This window comes from Pseudophryne corroboree, chromosome 1, assembly GCF_028390025.1.
Source record: "Pseudophryne corroboree isolate aPseCor3 chromosome 1, aPseCor3.hap2, whole genome shotgun sequence".
Lineage (NCBI taxonomy): Eukaryota > Metazoa > Chordata > Amphibia > Anura > Myobatrachidae > Pseudophryne > Pseudophryne corroboree.
In genome coordinates this window covers 1,091,429,063-1,091,449,757 of record NC_086444.1, presented here as the reverse complement: position 1 = coordinate 1,091,449,757, position 20,695 = coordinate 1,091,429,063, and the positions used below count along the sequence as shown (strand labels likewise).

Sequence of the window (20,695 nt, the reverse complement as noted above, 5' to 3'; positions counted from 1 at the left end):
GCAACCCTTTGGAGAATCGTATGTAGTCCAGACTAACCCACAGCAGCCCTTATGGGAATTGACATATCGCCAGTAATAGCCTGGAGAACAGGAGTTCTTGGTGGATCACACAAAGACATTGGTTATTCAGGACAAGTTCTGCCCAGAGACAATCGTCCTTGTAATCTAGCACTGCAGGCCGGGGTATTATAGAGTGTTAGATCGCCAAGACAGAAAAGCCGAGAACAAGGTATAAGTCTATTTGACACACTAGTCCTACATCTGGAACCCATCTGAAGCTACTAGTCTCCCCTACCAGAATCCTCCCTCTGTAAAAATGTTTTAGAGAATTTCACACCCTTCTCGGCAATTATAATAAACAAATAAATTGTCTCCAACAATATCGTGGTTCTGCCAAGAGGAACATATGTGCTAGGTACTGTGGACATCTTTCAGCTGGAAGCTGTCAGAGCGGCATAAATTCCACTATGTAGAAATGAGCGAGACACTGGGATGTAAACAAATCTGTAGCTGAAAAAAAGTATTAAAGAATTGATAAGAAAATGTATGCCAAGATGTAGGAATCGGAGATCGCTCTCCAAGAGATAAAAGGGAATGTGTGCTAGACAGAGATTTATTTGTCTACAGCAAAACTGTATCGTGTTGTTCTCAAAACGTCTTCCAGCAAAGAGCATGATGTATCATTGGGATTCCGATGCTCAGTCATCTTAATTTCATTTATAAGTTCCTAACTTATGACCTACATTGCGGTAACATGAATATCTCTTTAATATAAAATGAATGTACTGTATGATGTTATGGCTGCCTGAGAAACTATCTTTCAAATGGACATAACTGCAGTGATGTCCTGATTGAAGGTGACTGAGAGCACTGTCTGGCCCCAAGCTAACACGTGGGGGACTAAGAGGCTTTTATATGATCTCGAAGAAAGCAACTTTCCCAGCAACCGATGTGCTCATTACAAAGGGCTGTAGGATGTGTGGCCACAAGAGGTGGCAGGGTCCTTACAATTTTGTTCATCCTCCCTAGACCTCTACTCTTCTGTTTGGGAACCTACCCCGATACATACTCTGAATGAGCAGAGCAGGGGATTCTGGAGCTGGTAATGCCTGGGTACAGATGAACACACTTGTAGTCAGAGGCTCTCAATTCATAGCCCAGGTACATGGCTGGACCTACCCAGTGGTGGAACCTTACATCACAAAACCCCATACCAAGCTTTGTTTCTCTTGAGCATGCAAGGGAGCCTGGTCATGCATGGTTCCAGTCTCACATTGCTCACTGACACGACAGTGGGAGCAGGTGGTGGCGGACCTACCACCGTTGCAACGTGTGCAGCTGCAGTTCTGCAAATGGAACTACTGATACTGATACAACATCATAGATGTTTATAACTGTTTTGGCAATGACAACAAACACCATATGCCAGTGGTTCTCAAACTGTGTGCCGTGGCAACCTGGGGTGCCACGGGACACTTGCAGGGGTGCCTCAGGTTGGTGGTCCAGGACCAATTCAAATTATTTATGGTCAATGTAATAGATAAACCCAGTGCTGGTGGTTTCCAACTGTAAAATATATGTACAAATAGAAACAAATCCTGTCCCTCACCACACAATTGAACCTAAGGATGACATATAAACACAATTAACTTAATTTAATATTTCTTCTAAATTTCTCAATAAGAAACTTTTGGCCTGGGGGTGCTGTGTAAAAAATTCTGATTCTCTAGGGCACCGTGATTCAAAAAAGTTTGTGAACCTCTGCCATATGCATCATTCTTACATCAACTCATTTTGAGAAAGCAGAGCGCCCATGTGACAAGAACTTTCAGGTTGTCTAAATTCCAGGGAAAGGAACTTTCTACTTTCAGTGGAAGAACCGGATCTGTCCTGGAAAAACTGTGGCACATTTATTAAGTGATAGCTGCTAATAACCTCTATGTCGCACGTGCTTAGAAAAACTGAAAAAAGAAAAGTTTGCAATTATTTAAATTATGTATACATTCCCTGGTTATAGGGCATTTAATAACGGAATTTTTCCTGACTCTAGAGGTGAAGAGTAATACAATGTATCCACATGAAGGACATACTTATTTCCCAGACAAGGGTCGTTGGACTGCTGGTCGCAAAGTGTTCCTGTCCACCCTCCGTCGCACTCGCAGGTAAAGCCAGACTGGCTTGTAGCCAGACACGTCCCATGCAGGCAGACTTTTTTGTGGCAGGGCTCACAGCCTGGTACGATTCCTGTTTGCAGAGTGAACTTCTTAAAGTCCTGCAGCTCGTTATTTATGTACAGGTTCCGGATGCAGCCTTGGAAGTTGGTTCCGTTCTGTCCAGGAGACTGCCGCAACACTGCAACGTTGTTTTTTATGGGCATACCTGCAATTTCAATTAATAACATCTGTAAATATGAATACACAACTGTCTGTGGTTCTCCAGCTGCTGTGGAACTACAGATCCCATCGCATGCTGCCAAACCTGTTGTAGCGTTGAGAGCCACAGCATAGGGATTTCTACAAGTTACCCAAGCCTGACTTATAACTGCTGCTATTTCCTAAATACAGCTCATTACTACAGGCTAATACATTTGTGCCTTAGTCTTTCCACTAATAAACTCTTCACAATGATTTATAATTTTGCAACCAATTAATGCCAAGCAAATTCTGCAATTAAGAAGCTGATGGAATGTCAGCACAAAGAGATATCCAGATTTTTGTGTTTAAAATATACATATCGCAAATTGGCAACATGGTGATTTGAAAAGTGAAAAGTATTATTATTAATGGTCAGAGGGAGCAGAGCAGTAAGAGGCCAGGAGGAGGCAGAGCAGTAAGAGGCCAGGAGGAGGCAGAGCAGTAAGAGGCCAGGAGGAGGCAGAGCGGTGAGAGGCCAGGAGGAGGCAGAGCAGTAAGAGGCCAGGAGGAGACAGAGCAGCGAGAGGCCAGGAGGAGGAGAGCAGTGAGAGGCCAGGAGGAGGCAGAGCGGTGAGAGGCCAGGAGGAGGCAGAGCGGTGAGAGGCCAGGAGGAGTCAGAGCGGTGAGAGGCCAGGAGGAGTCAGAGTGGTGAGAAGCCAGGAGGAGTCAGAGCGGTGAGAAGCCAGGAGGAGGCAGAGCGGTGAGAGGACAGGAGGAGGCAGAGCGGTGAGAGGACAGGAGGAGGCAGAGCGGTGAGAGGCCAGGAGGAGGCAGAGCGGTGAGAGGCCAGGAGGAGTCAGAGCGGTGAGAAGCCAGGAGGAGGCAGAGCGGTGAGAGGCCAGGAGGAGTCAGAGCGGTGAGAGGCCAGGATGAGGCAGGGCAGTGAGAGGCCAGGAGGAAGCAGAGCAGTGAGAGGCCAGGAGGAGGCAGAGCAGTGAGAGGCCAGGAGGAGGCAGAGCGGTGAGAGGCCAGGAGGAGTCAGAGCGGTGAGAGGCCAGGAGGAGGCAGAGCAGTGAGAGGCCAGGAGGAGACAGAGCAAGTCCAGATCCTTTTACTTATATATTATAGTTGTTTCCAAACAATTTACTTATAAGTGGAGATAAAAGCTGACATGTATCCATTCAGATATTAGTCTGTCCTCCATCCATTCTTTATTATATGCAGAGGCGGATTGGCCATAGGGTCTACAGGGAAGATTCCCAGTGGGCCGGCGCACCCGTGGGGCCTGTTTTGGTTGAGGACATGTGGTCCTATTTATAGACATAATGAATAAGATGCCAAACTATTTTCATGTATGAAAATGACTTTGCCACTTAGCCTGTGATTGCAGATGATCTAGTGTATGCTCTGTCTGCCTGCTTGGCTGACATATAAGATTGAGTGAATAGTGATTGGGATACGGTTTGTGTAATAAGCAAGAAAATATATCTTTCTAAAGAATTACCGTATATACTCGAGTATAAGTCGACCCGAATATAAGCCGAGGCACATCATTTTACCACAAAAACCTGGGAAAACTTATTGACTCAAGTATAAGCCTAGGGTGGGAAATGCAGCTCTAGCCATACACAGCCCTCATACTGCCAGATATGCCCCCACAGTGCCAGATATGCCTTCATAGTGTCAGATATGCCCCCATAGTGCCAGATATGCCCTCACACTGCCAGATATGCCCCCACAGTGCCAGATATGCCCTCACAGTGCCAGATATGCCCCCACAGTGCCAGATATGCCCTCATAGTGCCAGATATGCCCCCTCATAGTGCCAGATATACCCCCTCAGTGCCAGATATGCCCTCATAGTGCCAGATATGCCCCCTCAGTGCCAGATATGCCCTCATAGTGCCAGATATGCCCCCTCAGTGCCAGATATGCCCTCATAGTGCCAGATATGCCCCTCATAGTGCCAGATATGCCCACTCAGTGCCAGATATGCCCACTCAGTGCCAGATATGCCCCCTCATAGTGCCAAATATGCCCCCTCATAGTGCCAGATATGCCCCCTCAGTGCCAGATATGCCCTCATAGTGCAAGATATGCCCCCTCAGTGCCAGATATGCGCCCCCCAAGTGCCAAATATGCTCCCGCAGTGCCAGTTACTTACCTTCCACCGCTCCCGCGCTGTCTTGTGAAGGAGGGACACGGAGGGCACAGCGCACGCCTCTCCTGTGTCCCTCCTGCGTCTCCGGCGGCTGTGGCGGGTCTGTTAAATGAAGTGCTGGTTCATGAGCCAATCAGAGCTCACGAACGGGTACTTCCTTTAATAGACCCGCCGCTGCCGCCGGAGACGCAGGAGGGACACAGGAGAGGCGCGCCCTCCGTGTCTCTCCTTCCCACTGCACTGCCACTGACATGACTCGAGTATAAGCCGAGGGGGCTTTTTCAGCACAAAAAAAAAGTGCTGAAAAAGTCGGCTTATACTCGAGTATATACGGTATATAGTTTCCTAAATTCTAAAGGTGTATCATATAATGTGCTCATAACATTTAATTTTATTTCCATTAAACTTCCCCTTGATGCTGGACATCCCCACTATCTGGAAAGTCTTGGGGGAGTGTGCTGCTGCCATGGCTAGACCTTACACCTCTGGTGCTGCCCAAGTGGGGCCACTAGTACACATTTTTCCAGGGCCGCTTTTTGTTCCCAATCCGCCCCTGATTATATGCATAAGAATGTCGATAGCAACCATAAACACCGCCATCTACATTCCTATGTACTGTATAAAACACTGGAAGTAAAGCAAAAAAAGCTCATTATGATAGATAGAACCTGTGGCGTGTGCAGTGAACCACTGAGCCCGCAGCGAGCCTGCAAGGGGCTTTGTTGCGTTAGCCCCCCCCCCCCCCCCGCCAGCATTCTAGCGTCCGGGATCCCGGCCTCGGTAAGCAGACCGCCGGGATCCCGGCCGCCGGCATCCCATACCCTACGTGATTAATTACTTTGATGAACTGACCTTTAGTGATTGCAGTTCTCAGATTGAGATAAGGAATTGATGTAAATTGCTTTAATTTACCCATTTAATTGTGCTTTAATATTGTATTATCATTGCCTGTCTCTAGTTTCATCTGTCCCTTTATAAAGCGTGGCGCGTACGCTAGCATTGTTCTGTCTTATCTATAAAGTGATTGAGTTATGCCAGCCACACAGTGGCTTAGAACATTCTCTTATTGTTTGGAAGCTTGCCGTTGCTTACTGTTCTGATCAATACACTTCAACAGAAGTTTGATGTGCAATACAGGGGCCAGCACATGTATTAATCACAGAGACATGGGCTAAATAAATGTTCCTATTACCCCGTGCTGTGACAAGCCAATATCGTTTACCTCCTACGTAAAGTGGGGAGTCGAGAGAAGATTGTTTTGACAAATTAGTAATGGTCTTCGGGTTTCCTCCATCCACTATCAGCGACAGGGTCTGATCCTGGCTCACAAGCTCCACAACGTGGAAATGACCATCATTTATTGTCTCAACACTGTAACAAGGGGAAAACAAGGTGTGTTACAATGATGCCGGCAGCCACACAACTCATGCAGCATAATAATAAAGGACACTGGTCCTAATTCTGAACAAAAAGAGCAAGTAACTGTGCAAAACCATGCAGGTGGGGAAGATGTTACGTGTGCAGAGAGATTCAGATTTGGGTGGGGTGAAACCCAAATCTAAAATTGCAGTGTAAAAATAAAGCTGCCCTGTATGTGTGGGCTACATGCAAAAGCTGCCAGTATTTACCCTGCATGAATACATAAATGTATTTGCACCCCTGGCACTGCAGCATGGTTTGTCCGAAGGGGCCCAGTTACTTGCTCTTTTTTGCTTTACTCCCACCTCAGAAGCACTGCAAAAAGACAGGCAAAAATACTTAAGATAGAGCCACAACTTGCATTTATGTCCAACTCATGTCATTGTCTATTATTAGCAGTTGATGGGGGTCATTCCGACCGGTTCGCACGCTGCAGTTTGTTGCAGCAGTGCAAACTGTTCGGAACTGTGCATGTGCGGCGGCCACATTGGGCACGCGCATCTTGGCCCGGCGACAGCTGCGACGCCGCCAGCGGAAAAAGTGATCGCAGCGGAGATCGCAAGAAAACTGACAGGCGGGAGGCGTTCCGGGGCGTCAACTGACCGTTTTCCAGGCGAGGCGAACGCAGGCGTGTCCTGGCGTTTGGAGGGCGGATGTCTGACGTCAATTCCGGGTCCTTCGACGCTGGATCCGTCGCACAGGGTAAGTAAGTCTGACCCTGGTCTTGTTTTGCAGGAAACTTTTTTAGCATAGCAGGGCTGCACAAGCGATCGCAGCCCTGCTATGCTAAAATACACTCCCCCATAGGCGGAGTCAAGTTGATAGCACGAGCAGCAAAAAGTTGCTATGTGCGATCAACTCGGAATGAGGGCCGATGATCGGTTAATCGGTTTATGTTTTCTTTTTTTGTTGGAAGGAGTAAATGAAAGAACTATGGGGGTCATTCCGAGTTGTTCGCTCGTTATTTTTTTTTCGCAACGGAGCGATTAGTCGCTAATGCGCATGCGCAATGTCCGCAGTGCGACTGCGCCAAGTAAATTTGCTATGCAGTTAGGAATTTTACTCACGGCATTACGAGGTTTTTTCTTCGTTCTGGTGATCGTAATGTGATTGACAGGAAGTGGGTGTTTCTGGGCGGAAACTGGCCGTTTTATGGGAGTGTGTGAAAAAACGCTACCGTTTCTGGGAAAAACGCGGGAGTGGCTGGAGAAACGGAGGAGTGTCTGGGCGAACGCTGTGTGTGTTTGTGACGTCAAACCAGGAACGACAAGCACTGAACTGATCGCAGATGCCGAGTAAGTGTGGAGCTACTCAGAAACTGCTAAGAAGTGTCTAATCGCAATTCTGTTAATCTTTCGTTCGCAATTTTAATAATTTAAGATTCACTCCCAGTAGGCGGCGGCTTAGCGTGTGCAAAGCTGCTAAAAGCAGCTTGCGAGCGAACAACTCGGAATGACCCCCTATATCCAGGTGATCACAGCCCTGTCATTAAGTCACAGCAATTGTTACACTACGTTCATGCAGTGCGCCCAGACAGCTGAGACAATGTATGAGAGTGTATGGTAAGAATGGCATTTCCCTACCCAGTCTATTTAATGCCAGCTGGACAACAGCACAGTAATGCTATGTACACATTATGCTATCCCAAAAGATATCATATCGGATTGGATCGTGTGTACACACTACAAAACATGTCAAACGATGTCTAGGAACAAAATCTTTACTGGAGTACAAAACCACACAATATCACCTCATCAAGACTGCATGCAGTCCGACGTACAACGTCGCATGCGACCCGCGGGATCGCACATCGTACATCAGATGCAGCGTACACATTGTACAATATCATTCAGAAACTAACAATATCGTTCAAAGCGTAAATGATATTGCACAGTGTGTACGGGGCATAAGGGTCACTCTGTGTAACTTCTGCTTTGTGCCTTCAGCTCCATGGTGTCTTCCTGATTTATTCATTCATTCATGGCTGGTGTTGCTACGCGCATAACATGCCCAATCACATAAGGACAATTCTGCCCAAATATCTGCTAATGGCGGGAAGAATTACTGCATGGGAAGCTGACATTACACTGGGAATCTGAGTGCACCATGGAGGCTGCAGCAGCTCTGCCAAGTCAAACAGAGCATTATGGGCTAGCACAGTGTACCCGGCGCAAGCCAGCAGGACAGGGATCAACCAGAATGCTGATCTGCTGCTTATAACAGCAACCCCCAGGTAATTACTAAGGCCTCATGTCACTTTTAGCTTTTCTTGTGCTCGTGTAACCTGACACAGTTATTAACTTTGTGCACATCTATTGTGTTTTCTACATGGTGTACAGATGTTTCCAGGCGGCTGGTTTTGAATGACATTTCAGTACAAACAAAAAACCTATGTCTGATGATTTGTAAATACATGTCTGTAACACATGTGACCAATCAGGACATGCAATGTAATGGCCCAGATTCATCATGCCTTGGAGAGTGAGAAATAGCACGATAATAAAGTACCAACCAATCAGCCCCTAACTGTCATTTTTCTAACACAGCCTGTAACATGGCAGTTAGGAGCTGATTGGCTGGTACTTTATCACCATGTAATTTATCACTCCCCAAGGCTTGCTAATAAATCTGGGCCTACTGTATGTATTGTATTTGATAAAAACTGCATTAGGACACATACAGTATAACCCAATACAATAAATTATTTTAAAGTTGGCTAAACATGTATGGCCCAGATTTATCAAGCCTTGGAGAGTGAGAAATAGCACAGTGATAAATGACCAGCCAATCAACACCAACTGCAATGTTACAGGCTGTGTATGAAAAATGACAGTTTGGAGCTGACTGGTTGGTACTTTATCACCGTGCAAATTATCACTGTCCAAGGCTTGCTAAATCTGGGCCGTAATACGGCACTCTAGTGCTTTAGAGATCGCAGAACTGAAGGCAGAGTATGCCTGTCATGGGTTAAACCACAAGGCTACGGGTGTGTTGTGAGGGGTCACATGTTTTTTTTTAGCCAGTTCATTGTTTTAGGGGGGTGTGGTATGCAAGGTTGACAGTAACTAGGTCGACAAGGTCTCTAGGTTGACAGGGTCTCTATGTCGACATTGTGTATGTCGACAGGTCAAAAGGTTGACATGAGTTTTTAATGTTTTTTTTTTTTTGGTGTAGTTTTCTCCGTACAGTGCCGGGGAACCCCAATTAGTGCACCGTGTCCCCTCGCAGCTTCGGGCAAGGTGCCTCGCGCTCGGCACAGGTTACTATTCCCAATCGTAGTCCACGTGGATCGTTAAGTATGAAAAAGGTCAAAAAAATAAAAGAATTGTGAAAAACTCATGTCGACCTTTTGAAATGTCGACCTAGAACATGTCGACATAGAGACCTTGTCGACCTAGTTACTGTCGACCAATAGTGATCGATCTAGTTACTGTCGACCTAGAGACCGGATCCCGTTTTAGGGGTAGGGTTAAAGTGTAGGTATTTAAGGTCTAGATAACAGGTTATTAGCATCTTTGTGAAGTATTTACCCTTCCTCACACATCTTAGATTTGGTTAATTAGTTGTTAGTTATTTCCTGAGTGCGGGAAAGAGCGGACGGTTATTGAGCTCGGATGCAGTTGTTTTGGGTGCACTCATCTTGATTGAAGTCTGAACCACCCCACCGGTGGCAGCACTACACCTTTCCGGTAGACTTATTATGTTGCAAGGTTGAGTTGAATACCTGTGTTCGGAGTTAAAAGCACCCATATGGTGTTCTCCGCCTGCAATGCATGAATTTGTGTTTGTCGGTGCATTGCTGGGCTGCAGGATTATTGCCCGCCCTTTTTTGCCCCCACACAATCTTAATAAGCAATCTTTCAAATAAATAGCCAACCTTTTTCATTTCATCTGCTGCCGCTCTGTCATTATTTTATTAAGGTTAAAGTTCAGGTAACCTTTACACAGCACGCACATTAGCCTTTAGAAGGATTATCTCACATTTGCATTTTAGGGCATTAATATTTTATTAAGAAAGTGTCCATGATACGATGTACAGTAACTAACTGCTGCGGACACCCAGACCAAACAGGACCATGGTAGATCAAAGACAATAGAGTGAAGCCCTGTGAATCTCTGCAGTAACACATATTTATGGGCCAAGAACCAATAGCAGATGGGTAAACATGTGGAAACCATCTACAATATCATTGTGTATTTCAAAAAATGATTGGGTTTGCAAATGAAGAGATATAGAATGTGAAGAATGTAGGTATCGCTGAGTGAGCAAAGATTGGTGCGGCCTACAGACACGACACGGCCAGATGTGTAATCATGCAGCGCTGCCATTGCGAGTCACCTCACACCACCACACCGTGCCTGCTAAACTTCATTCAGCTGCCTTTATGTTGTGCGATGGCCAAAATATGCTTATGAAACACCTATGGAAAAGAATTGGGTGGATTTTGTACCACACCAGGTTCACTCCATCACCAGCAGTAAGCGTATATTAATCACCTGATCAATGCATAGCGTGTTTCCTAAACTACAGCAAACACTAGTGTAGTGACTGCGTTTCTCCACACTCCTACAGAATGTACTGTAGCTTATCCATCTGACTCAGTTCTACAGCATTCCTTATACAGTACACCCTCACATCCCATAGTAACTGGATAGGCCAGGCAGATCAATCTCTTTGAGATGAAAAACATAAATAAATGTTTCTAATTCAATAAGGGGTGTGGTGCTGTGACTTGCATCATTGATTCGTGGTCCACGATTGCGCAAGTGGCTGCAAAGCCCTTAGACTAGGGATGGTCATCGGTGTGTTCGCCATCCATGGTTGCCATCGATGGCGAAACTGAGTGGCCATCGATGGTCACTAACTATGCTATGGGAGACCATCGATGGTTTCTCTCATCGATGGCCATCCCTGTTATTTCTGTGAAAGGCTCACGGTTCAATCACAGCCCGGGGGTGGGGTTTCATGTGTGTCAGGGGCGGAGCTATGCTCCGTGTCCTGGCATCTTGAAAAAAAAATTATATTTGTTTAGGCCTAGCCATCGATGGAGGGAAACCATCTGGTTCTCCTCCATCAATGGTAAAAGTATTCGACATCGGTCATCGATGATTTTGAATCATCGATGGACGATGGCTATCCCTACCTTAGACCACTCAGGCCCAGATTTCTGAAACCTTGGAGAGTGATGAATTGCATGGTGATAAAGTACCAACCAATCAGCTCCCAATTGTAATTTTTCAAACACAGCCTGTAGCATGGCAGTTAGGAGCTGATTGGTTGGCACTTTATCACTGTGCAATTTATCACTACTCCAAGGCTTCATAAATATGGGCCTGTGTTCCTCACTAGGAAATTAGGGGGATCCAGGAAGTTAATCTCATGGAAGTCCAGGTCAGCTCCCAAAAATGTTACCCGGATAATATGGAAGAAAAGTCAACTATGATTCAAATACATAAAAATACACGCAAAGCAGACAGCATTTTTAATATTAACCAGTTGCATTAACAAATGATCAGACTACATGTGTCACACAAAGCTGCTTTGCTGGGTAACTGCTCTAGAGCATTGTCCGGTTGCTGATTCTACACCAATTATAGGAGTTTACCTCGTTTGGGGGGAAAAAACAATCTGTGACCAGCACTATTAGCTGTAAACTCACCTGTAGATGGCAGATGCCGGGTAACTTCCAGTGTCATAGCTAACCCGCACTCTCCCCCGATATAACTCCACCGCTATAAGTTCCTTTTCACCCCTGTAGAACAGGATCCCACTGTCCTCATCTGTGGCCACCTGGGAGAATAGGAAAATATATATGAAGGGTGATTTAAACAGCCCTCAAAAAACCATCACACGCCTGTCTGTGCACCTGCTTTACACGGAATTACTTGTTTTTGTGGGCAAAGACAGTGGCACCTACTAGGATGAAGCCTTTTTCATCTCTTTGTAGGAAGCGCAAACTTGCCTGCTCTTCTGGAATATTTGGAGGACTAAGGGGCCCTACACACTGGTAGATATTTAAGAATGATATAGACGTTATCGGTCAAAAATGAACGATATATCGTTCATATTGTTCAGTGTGAAGGCACCGACGATGAACGATGCGTGTCCCCGCAGTCGTTCATCGTTGGTCTTTCATCGTTTATCATTGCAAGCCAATTTGGATGCTACTGATGCTTGCAATGTCAAATTGTTCATATCGTTCAGTGTGTATGCAAAAAATCGTTACTGAAAAATCGTTCATTGTTCATATCGTTCAAATCACCCAAATCGCACAGTGTGTAGGGCCTTAACACATTTTTGGGGAGTCCACATACTTCCACTACACAGACTGTTAAAAAAAATTCACAAGCTACATAAGAAGACAAAATATACCCAGGCAATGCTGGGTGCAACAGCCAGATCCCCAAAAGTTGGTCTTTTTTCTTGCTAGCAGGCAGGGTGAGGCCATTTTCCTGGCTGTAAATGTAACATTCACGGAGGGAGAGGAAAAGAAGCAGAGACAGGAACAGCGTTTAAGACACTGACAGCCATCAGAGGCTCCTGAGAGATCTGATGGAACTCCACTCAAATCTTCATTTAAAGATTTAGGTGGTATAAGTAGTCCCCATGTCCATACAAACCTGAAACATTATGTAATTGCAGTTCATTTGATATGCCTTTATGATCTAGTGTATTTAATATAGGTAATTATGCCTGGATGATATCAACATTGACCATGTAATGTCAAAATAATCCAGTATTACTTTATCCATAATACACATATAGTTAAAGAACCACATACATGTGTTTTATGGAGCTACATGACATGTATTTTCTTCTACCCTGAGATATGGTAACATCTGCGTGATATTAATAAAGTAAGGAAAAAACTTTCTGGAGCAGCAACAAAGGATCCCATTTCATGAGGAATTTCAATGTGTTCTACTTATTAAAAGTTCCCTTTATGTGCAGCGAAGATTAATATCTAAATAAGGGTTTTATTGCAACAGTGATAGAATTATACAGATATCTGATAATGTTAAAAGTTCATGCACGGGCACCATCTACATATTAATAACAGGTCCAGTAACGTTTACTGGTGTCTGGTTTTAACATTTGCAATTAATTATTGGACAGATGCCGTGATGGGGAAGTAAAAGCTCAGATAGACAGAACAATTGGAAGATGCTATTTTCGTGCTTTCTGTGACCATTTGATACTTTTGATACCGGGTGTCACACGGGGGCTGCGTGCTCTCATATTTTTCCAGCCAAAGAAAAACAAAGAGAATAATGGAAAATGGTTCTCTCTGTGCATAAAACAAGCAATCACGCGTTGGTTTACTACAGGTTGAGTATCCCATATCCAAATATTCCGAAATACGGAATATTCCAAAATACGGAATTATTTGTGTAAGACTGAGATAGTGAAACCTTTGTTTTCTGATGGCTCAACGTACACAAACTTTGTTTAACACACAAAGTTATTAAAAATATTGTATTCAACAACCTTCAGGCTGTGTATATAAGGTGTATATGAAACATAAATGCATTCTGTGCTTAGACTTGGGTCCCATCGCCATGATATCTCATTATGGTAGGCAATTATTCTAAAATACGGAAAAATCCGATATCCAAAATACTCCTGGTCCCAAGCATTTTGGATAAGGGATACTCAACCTGTATTTATTTTCTTTACATAGAATGTTAAAGAACTTGTAACAATTATCTCTTTATTAATTTTTTTCTTGAGATTAAAAGATACATGTGACAGACAGAATCACAGGATGTACGTAGTTACATTGCTGGCAGTCGGGATCCCGGCAGTCAGGATACCGACGCCGGAATCCCGACCACTGACAATGCTGCCAGCCAGAATCCTGGCTAACAGGGACTATTCCCACTCGGGGGTGTCCACGACACCCACAGAGTGGGAATAGATCCTGCTTCGTTGCGCTCGCCCCCTACTGGCATTCTAGCGGCCAGGATCCCGGCATCGGTATGCTGACCACCGGGATCCCGGCCGCCGGCATCCCATACCCAACGCAGACTCACGACTCTCATCATGTCAGGTGAAGGAAAGTGAGAATATCCCACTAGACAGAGCAGACAAAGCTCAGAGTGGAAGTACAAAGCCTCTGTGATCACTACAGCATGTGACTGTGGTTGCCATGGTAGTAAATAACATTGTATAGAATTCTAAATCATTAATAGCAGCCTAAAGAGACAAGCCAAGGAAAAGTGGTGAATACCATAATTCTACCAATAGTCTGTTAAGCTGTTCAACTTCAGAAACAACAGGCGTAGGAGCTACATGAGTATGCCAATTATCCTCTGCATGGGTGTGGTATGGGTGTGGCATAGAAGATCTACAGTGTCATTAGGTCAACAGGGTCAAAAGGTCATCAGGGTCAGAAGGTCAACAGGTAAAAGGTAGACAGTGGGTAAGGTCGACAGGTACAAAAGATCAACAGGGTCATGAGGTCAATATGACAATGGTCGCCACAGGTTATTATTTCCAATCACAGTCCACGTGGATAGTAAAAAAAGCAAAAGTTGGGAAAACATGTAACCCCCCCAATAAAACTTGTGTCAACCATTGTCATGTCGACCCTTAACCCGTTGACTTTAATGCATGTTGACCTTTCATCTGTCAACCTTTTGTATCTGTTGACCTAACGCATGTCAACCATATGGAGTCGACCTACTATCCAGATACCATTTCTGCACAGGGCTTGACAGATCCTTGGGGCCGTGGCACCTACCTACTGCATGTATTAGGACATTTGCCCTAGTGTGTGAAAATGCGCTCTATGTCTGTGGTTAAGAGAGATCTGTAATGAACTTATTACTCATTATGTTAATAATGTAAGGTGCAAAGTTTATTTAATCACCTTAAGATATTTTAGCACCTAATGCACCACTGGCGAAACTACTGCCCCCACAGCCGCTGCGGTGGCTTGGAGGTGCAGTTCTGCGGGGGGCGCCGCCACTGATTGCTGCCGTTTTGGGAAGGAGCCGGAGGGGCGGGAGAGCACAGCGTGCGCCTCTCCTGTGTGTCCCCCCTGGGTCTCCGGCGGCAGCGGCGTGTCTGTTAAATGAAGTGCCGGTTTGTGAGCTCTAATTGGCTCACAAACCAGCACTTCATTTGATAGACACGGCGCTGGAGACACAGGAGGGATACACAGGAGAGGCGTGCACTGTGCCCTCCCGCCCCTCCGGCTCCGTCCCAAAACTCACAGCAGCGGCAGCCTGGGGAGGGTGTGTACCTGGCACTGGAGGGGGGGGGGGCGGCATATTTGGCACTGGGGGGTATATGTGTACCTGGCAATGGGGGGGCATATTTGGCACTGGGGGTATATGTGTACCCAGCACTGGGGAGGCATATTTGGCACTGGGGGTATATGTGTACTTGGCACTGGGGGTATATGTGTACCTGGCACGGGGGAAGGGGGATATTTGGCACTAGGGGTATGTGTGTAGCTGGCACTGGGGGGGGGGGGGGGCATATGTGTATCTGGCACTGTGGGTGAATATCTGGCACTGGGGGCATATGTGGCACTGGGATCACAGCCCTAGCAACAAGCAGTACCCCCTGGTTACAAGCACAACACCCAGCTCATGAAATCCCTGGCAACAAGCATTACCCCCTAGCAAAGAGCATGACACCCAGTGCATGAAACCCCTGGCAACGAATATTACCCCCTGGCAACAAGCTTGAAACCCAGCACAAGATACCTTTGGCAACAAGCATAACACCTAGTGCATGAAACCCCTGGCAACAAGCATGACACCCTGAGCATGAAAGCCCCTGGCACCGTGCATGGAACCAAGAGCATGAAACCCCTGGCAACGAGCAGGTAATTTAAAAGTAATTAGAAGCCTTACTGTAGGGCTCAATGTGTAATGGGCATTGTGGTGTGTGGCATAATGTATCACGGACATTGCGGTGTGTCATAATGTGTCACAGGCATTATGGTGTGTGGCATACTATATCACGGGCATTGTGGTATGTGGCATAATGTCTCTGGGGCATTGCAGTGTGTGGCATAATGTATAACAGGCATTGCGGTGTGTGGCATATGGTATAACAGTCATTGAAGTATGTGTCACAGGCATTACGGTGTGTGGTATACTATATCACGGGCATTGTGGTATGTGGTATAATGTCTCAGGGTCATTGCAGTGTGTGGCATAATGTATCACAGACATTGCGGTGAGTGTCATAATGTATCTCAGGCATTGTATGTGCTATAATGTATCCGGGGCATTGCAGTGTGTGTTCATAATGTATAACGGGCATTGCGATGCGTTGCATAATGTGTCGGGGGTATTATGGTGTGTGGCATATTGTGTCATGGGCAATATTGTGTGTGGCATAATGTCTAAGGGCCATTGCAGTATGTGGCATAATGTATACTGGGCATTTCTATAAGGAGGAAAAATGACAAATAATGTAAGGGGCATGAATCAGGATTATTCTTTTTCCTGTGGTGGCCAACGTCTGGGCGTGCAGGTTGCAAAACTGGGGTATAAGGTAGTCTTTTCCTGCAATGCCACGCCCCTTTATTCAAAGCCACGCCCATTTCCACAAGGCCACACACCGTTTCATCACTTTACTAGTGGCAATTGTTGGGGGGGGGGGGGGGGGGCGCCGGAGAATGTTTTGGCTTGGGGGAGAAAAATTTCTAGTTACACCACTGTAATGCACCAAACAGAATAGAGGAAACCTTACACACACTGTTTGCTCTCGATGCTGACTTATTAATTACTAACTGTATACAAAAAGTGATTTTTTTAACTACTGTGACATGTTTACCCTGTAAAGCAGTGGTTCCTAAACTGTGTGCCTGTGTGCCTAGGCGCCCTGTGGTGCTGCGAGGCTGCAGGGGTGCCTCGGGTTGGTGGTCCAGGACAGAATTAAATTATTTATGGTCAAAGTGATGGGCAAAACCAGTGCTGCTGACTGGCTATCATAAAGCATGTGGACAATCAGAAGCACAACTGTGCACCACCACATACCTGACCCTAAGGATGACAGGTAGGCACAAGTTACTTCATTTCATTTTTTCCCACAAATTTATCAATAAAAAACTTTTATCTTAGGTGCAGAGAGAGTTAGATTTAGGTGGGTTATTTTGTTTCTGTGCAGGGTAAATACTGGCTGCTTTATCTTTACACTGCAATTTAGATTGCAGATTGAACACACCCAAATCTAACTGTCTCTGCACATGTTATATCTGCCTCCCCTGCAGTGGACATGGTTTTGCCCAACTGCTAACAAAATTGCTGCTGCGATCAACTCGGAATGACCACCATTGTTTCCACTGCTTTGTTGGCAAAGAAAACCAATGACAAAACAAAGAAGAGGCTATTCCGTACCACTGAGATTTTTGTCAAGGTATTGTGAGAACCTGCTGTCTCTGCAAAGTACAAATAATTGGTAGTTTGCAAATGTCTTTTCTTCTTTCTCATGCATGATGAAGCATTACACTTTACACTGCCAGGTGTTGTCACACCAGTGTTACTGAGCATGTGCACTGTGAGGGCCCGGACTAGGCGGAGGGATCCAACTGGACACCTTGTCACAATTTGGACCTTCTTCCTATAGGAGCTTGACAACTAAGCTGAGAAATCATTTTGCGAACATTGGTGGTCATTCCGAGTTATCCGCTCGCTAGCTGCTTTTAGCAGCATTGCAAACGCTATGCCGCCGCCCTCTGGGAGTGTATCTTATCTTAGCAGAATTGCGAACGAAATATTAGCAGAATTGCTAATAAATAATTCCTTGCAGTTTCTGAGTAGCTCCAGACCTACTCCTAGATTGCGATCACCTGGTGCAAAAAATACGGGGGACAAAAAGAGTAGGGGTCCCCCGTATTTTTTGTACCAGCACCGGGCTCCACTAGCTGGACAGATAATGCCACAGCCGGGGGTCACTTTTATACAGCGCCCTGCGGCCGTGGCATTAAATACCCAACTAGTCACCCCTGGCCGGGGTACCCTGGAGGAGTGGGGACCCCTTCAATCAAGGGGTCCCCCCCCAGCCACCCAAGGGCCAGGGGTGAAGCACGAGGCTGTCCCCCCCATCCAAGGGCTGCGGATGGGGGTCTGATAGCCTTGTAGAAAATGTAAGAATATTGTTTTTTGCAAAAGAACTACAAGTCCCAGCAAGCCTCCCCACAAGCCGGTACTTGGAGAACCACAAGTACCAGCATGCGGGGGGGAAACGGGCCCGCTGGTATCTGTAGTTCTACTGCAAAAAAAATACCCAAATAAAAACAGGACACAGACACCGTGAAAGTACAACTTTATTACATTCATTCCGACACACACATACTTACCTATGTTGACACGCCGACTCTGGCTACGTCTTCGTCTGTCGACGTCTCCAAGTTGAATCCGGGGTACCTGAAAATAAAATTATACTCACCTAAATCCAGTGTGTCCTGTTCTTATTTTTGTAATCCACGTACTTGGCAAAAAAAAAAAAAAAAACGGAAACCCGACCACGCACTGAAAGGGGTCCCATGTTTACACATGGGACCCCTTTCCCCGACTGTCAGGACCCCCCTGACTACTGTCAAAGAGGGTCCCTTCTGCCAATCAGGGAGCGCCACGTCGTGGCACCCACCTGATTGGCTGTGTGCTCCTGTAGTGTCTGTCAGGCAGCACACGGCCTATGCGCTACATTGTATCCAATGGTGGGAACTTTGCGGTCAGCGGTGAGGTTACTTTCGGTCAACCAGGGGTACTTTCGGTCAACCAGGACCGGCTCAAAGAGCCAGAGGCTGGTTATGCTTAGGAGGGGGGACCCCACGCAATTTTTTTTCCCACGTTTGTAGAGTAAACAGACCCTTTCCCATAGATAAACATGCACAGATCTCACTGATCCGTGCATGATTATCCAAACTCGCCTGGAAAAAGCAGGTCTATTTTTTTGCTGCTTTTTTTAACGAATCGCAAAAAAACAGCCCCGCACTTGAACACCCAAATACGAATGAATAGTGAATGCCCGTATTGTATGAAATAACAGCCGTGTTTGACCGATGGTCTATTCATTCGTATTTCTGAACTTTGATAATCAAACCATTACGAATAGTCCAAACACTGCCGAGATTGGTGCTTAGTGAATTCCCGGATTGGGACTTTGAAAAAAAAACACAAATCGGACAAACTCGAATTCTTAGTAAATACTGGCCCTAGTTCTGAAACTTAAATAACAAAAATAAAAAAAGGAAACTCTTATTTCTGTACGTTTAACAAGTCTGGGTTGTTTGATGCATAGGACCCTGAATAAGAACAGTTACCATATGGCATATCTCCTAACATTGGCAAGCTTAAAGCTGGAAACCCCACGCACCGCAGGTACACTGCCGGAAAGGGGGCGTGGCCTTGAAGAAAACCCCATTTTTGTCTTTCGATGTTGGGCTGTCCCCAGGCTCTCCCCGGACTGTTTACCCGCTGCTCTGCTATGCAAAGTAGTGGTGACAGTGCTCCCTCCCAACTTTCTCCCTCTGCAGCCCGCAGGTGTGACAGCAGGACAGCCCCAGAAAACCGTGACTTTCCCTCCAAAAGCGGGACAGTTGGAAGGTATGGCTCTTCTACAGTATGTTTATCTGCACCCAAAGATTTATGTAAATAACCACATTTAGAAACCCCAGAAATGCCGACCTACCTGTACTGAGATGTTGGACTGAGTGCGGATCTTTGTAGAAGGGATTTGCAGAAACGAGTCTTTGTTTATAAAGTTAAGACTTGTGAGTTTTTCACACTTGCTGCCCTGATATCCTGACACACACTGACACGAGGGGTCACTGCCCTTCAAGATGCACTGAGCTCCATTCTGACATTCAAAATTATCACATGGACTTGTACGTGGCAAAACCATGGGTAGCGGGAACTCGCAGAACAATCCGCTGAAAACGGAAAGACAGGCAGATATTATTGGACACGTACGCTCACAAATTATCAGGGCTACGCAGTATATGTTCAATTGTTCATGTACAGTAGATTACAGAGCAGATGGATAAGGGCTGGAGACATAATAAGATAGATACTGGACAGAGCCAGACTAACAATGGGGTGGATTGCGCTCCAGGCCTCCACATAAAAATAGGCCCATCATCATGACAGCATGATGACCATCTGCCTAGCTGGCCACACAGTCCCCCATAAATCCTAAGTATTATAACTGCATTTCTAGTTTTCACACCTATTCTTTCAATTTGCATGTATTTATAAAGATAGTGGGATAGTGCAGGGGGTACACCCACCCACGTGGCACTGGCCACACCCACACAGCACCGGCCACAGCTCCCCACCCCTCAGTGTAGGCCCTTGAGAATCTTTAGCCCAAGTCCATGTGGCCCTTAATCTGTCCCTGGTAGCGTTGTATTACATGGTTCAAGTATGGAATTAAGAATAATTTACAGTTGCCAAGCATGTCCATTAGGCGCACCCGCTCAGCCTCTTCCTTTTAGTCTGCAAACTTGTGAATTTTAGATTTCAGAATAAGTTGTATTCTAATTACAGTATACCAAATTAAAGATATTATATTGTTGCTACAGTAAAAAAGAAAATGTTTCTCTCTGGCATTATGGGACTAATTCTGCTAGCCCCAGAGAAATGCGAAAATTGCTACTTACTGAAATCTGCACTTCTGCGCATGCACACATGGCGGTGCATGCATGTGTGAGGTCTTAAACTGCGACCGCACACAATTGCAGTCTAAGAGCTGGCAGGGGGATGAGGGGGGGAGGGGGCGGTGACGGGGCGGTGA

The 20,695-nt window shown here is 45.8% G+C and overlaps 1 protein-coding gene and 1 long non-coding RNA gene across 8 annotated transcripts in view; one reads left to right on the top strand and one right to left on the bottom strand.

Annotated features, from left to right (window-relative positions):
- Window positions 1-20,695, bottom strand: part of SLIT2 (slit guidance ligand 2) — a 384,860-nt gene that overhangs the window by 5,252 nt on the left and 358,913 nt on the right. For all 5 annotated transcript variants that reach the window (XM_063921507.1, XM_063921540.1, XM_063921524.1 and 2 more), the window contains 4 exons: window positions 19,592-19,832; window positions 11,595-11,725; window positions 5,738-5,886; window positions 2,091-2,379 (listed from right to left, as the gene is read on the bottom strand). In XM_063921507.1, coding sequence (XP_063777577.1) covers window positions 2,091-2,379; window positions 5,738-5,886; window positions 11,595-11,725; window positions 19,592-19,832 — 810 coding nt within the window. The remainder of the gene's footprint in view (window positions 1-2,090; window positions 2,380-5,737; window positions 5,887-11,594; window positions 11,726-19,591; window positions 19,833-20,695) is intronic.
- LOC134927299 (uncharacterized) overlaps window positions 1-20,695 on the top strand; it is a 105,714-nt gene that overhangs the window by 16,124 nt on the left and 68,895 nt on the right. For 2 of the 3 annotated variants that reach the window (XR_010177599.1, XR_010177598.1), the window contains exons 2-3: window positions 2,051-2,162; window positions 7,881-8,167. This is a non-coding gene — a long non-coding RNA (uncharacterized LOC134927299). The remainder of the gene's footprint in view (window positions 1-2,050; window positions 2,163-7,880; window positions 8,168-20,695) is intronic. The other variant, XR_010177602.1, reaches the window with a different exon arrangement.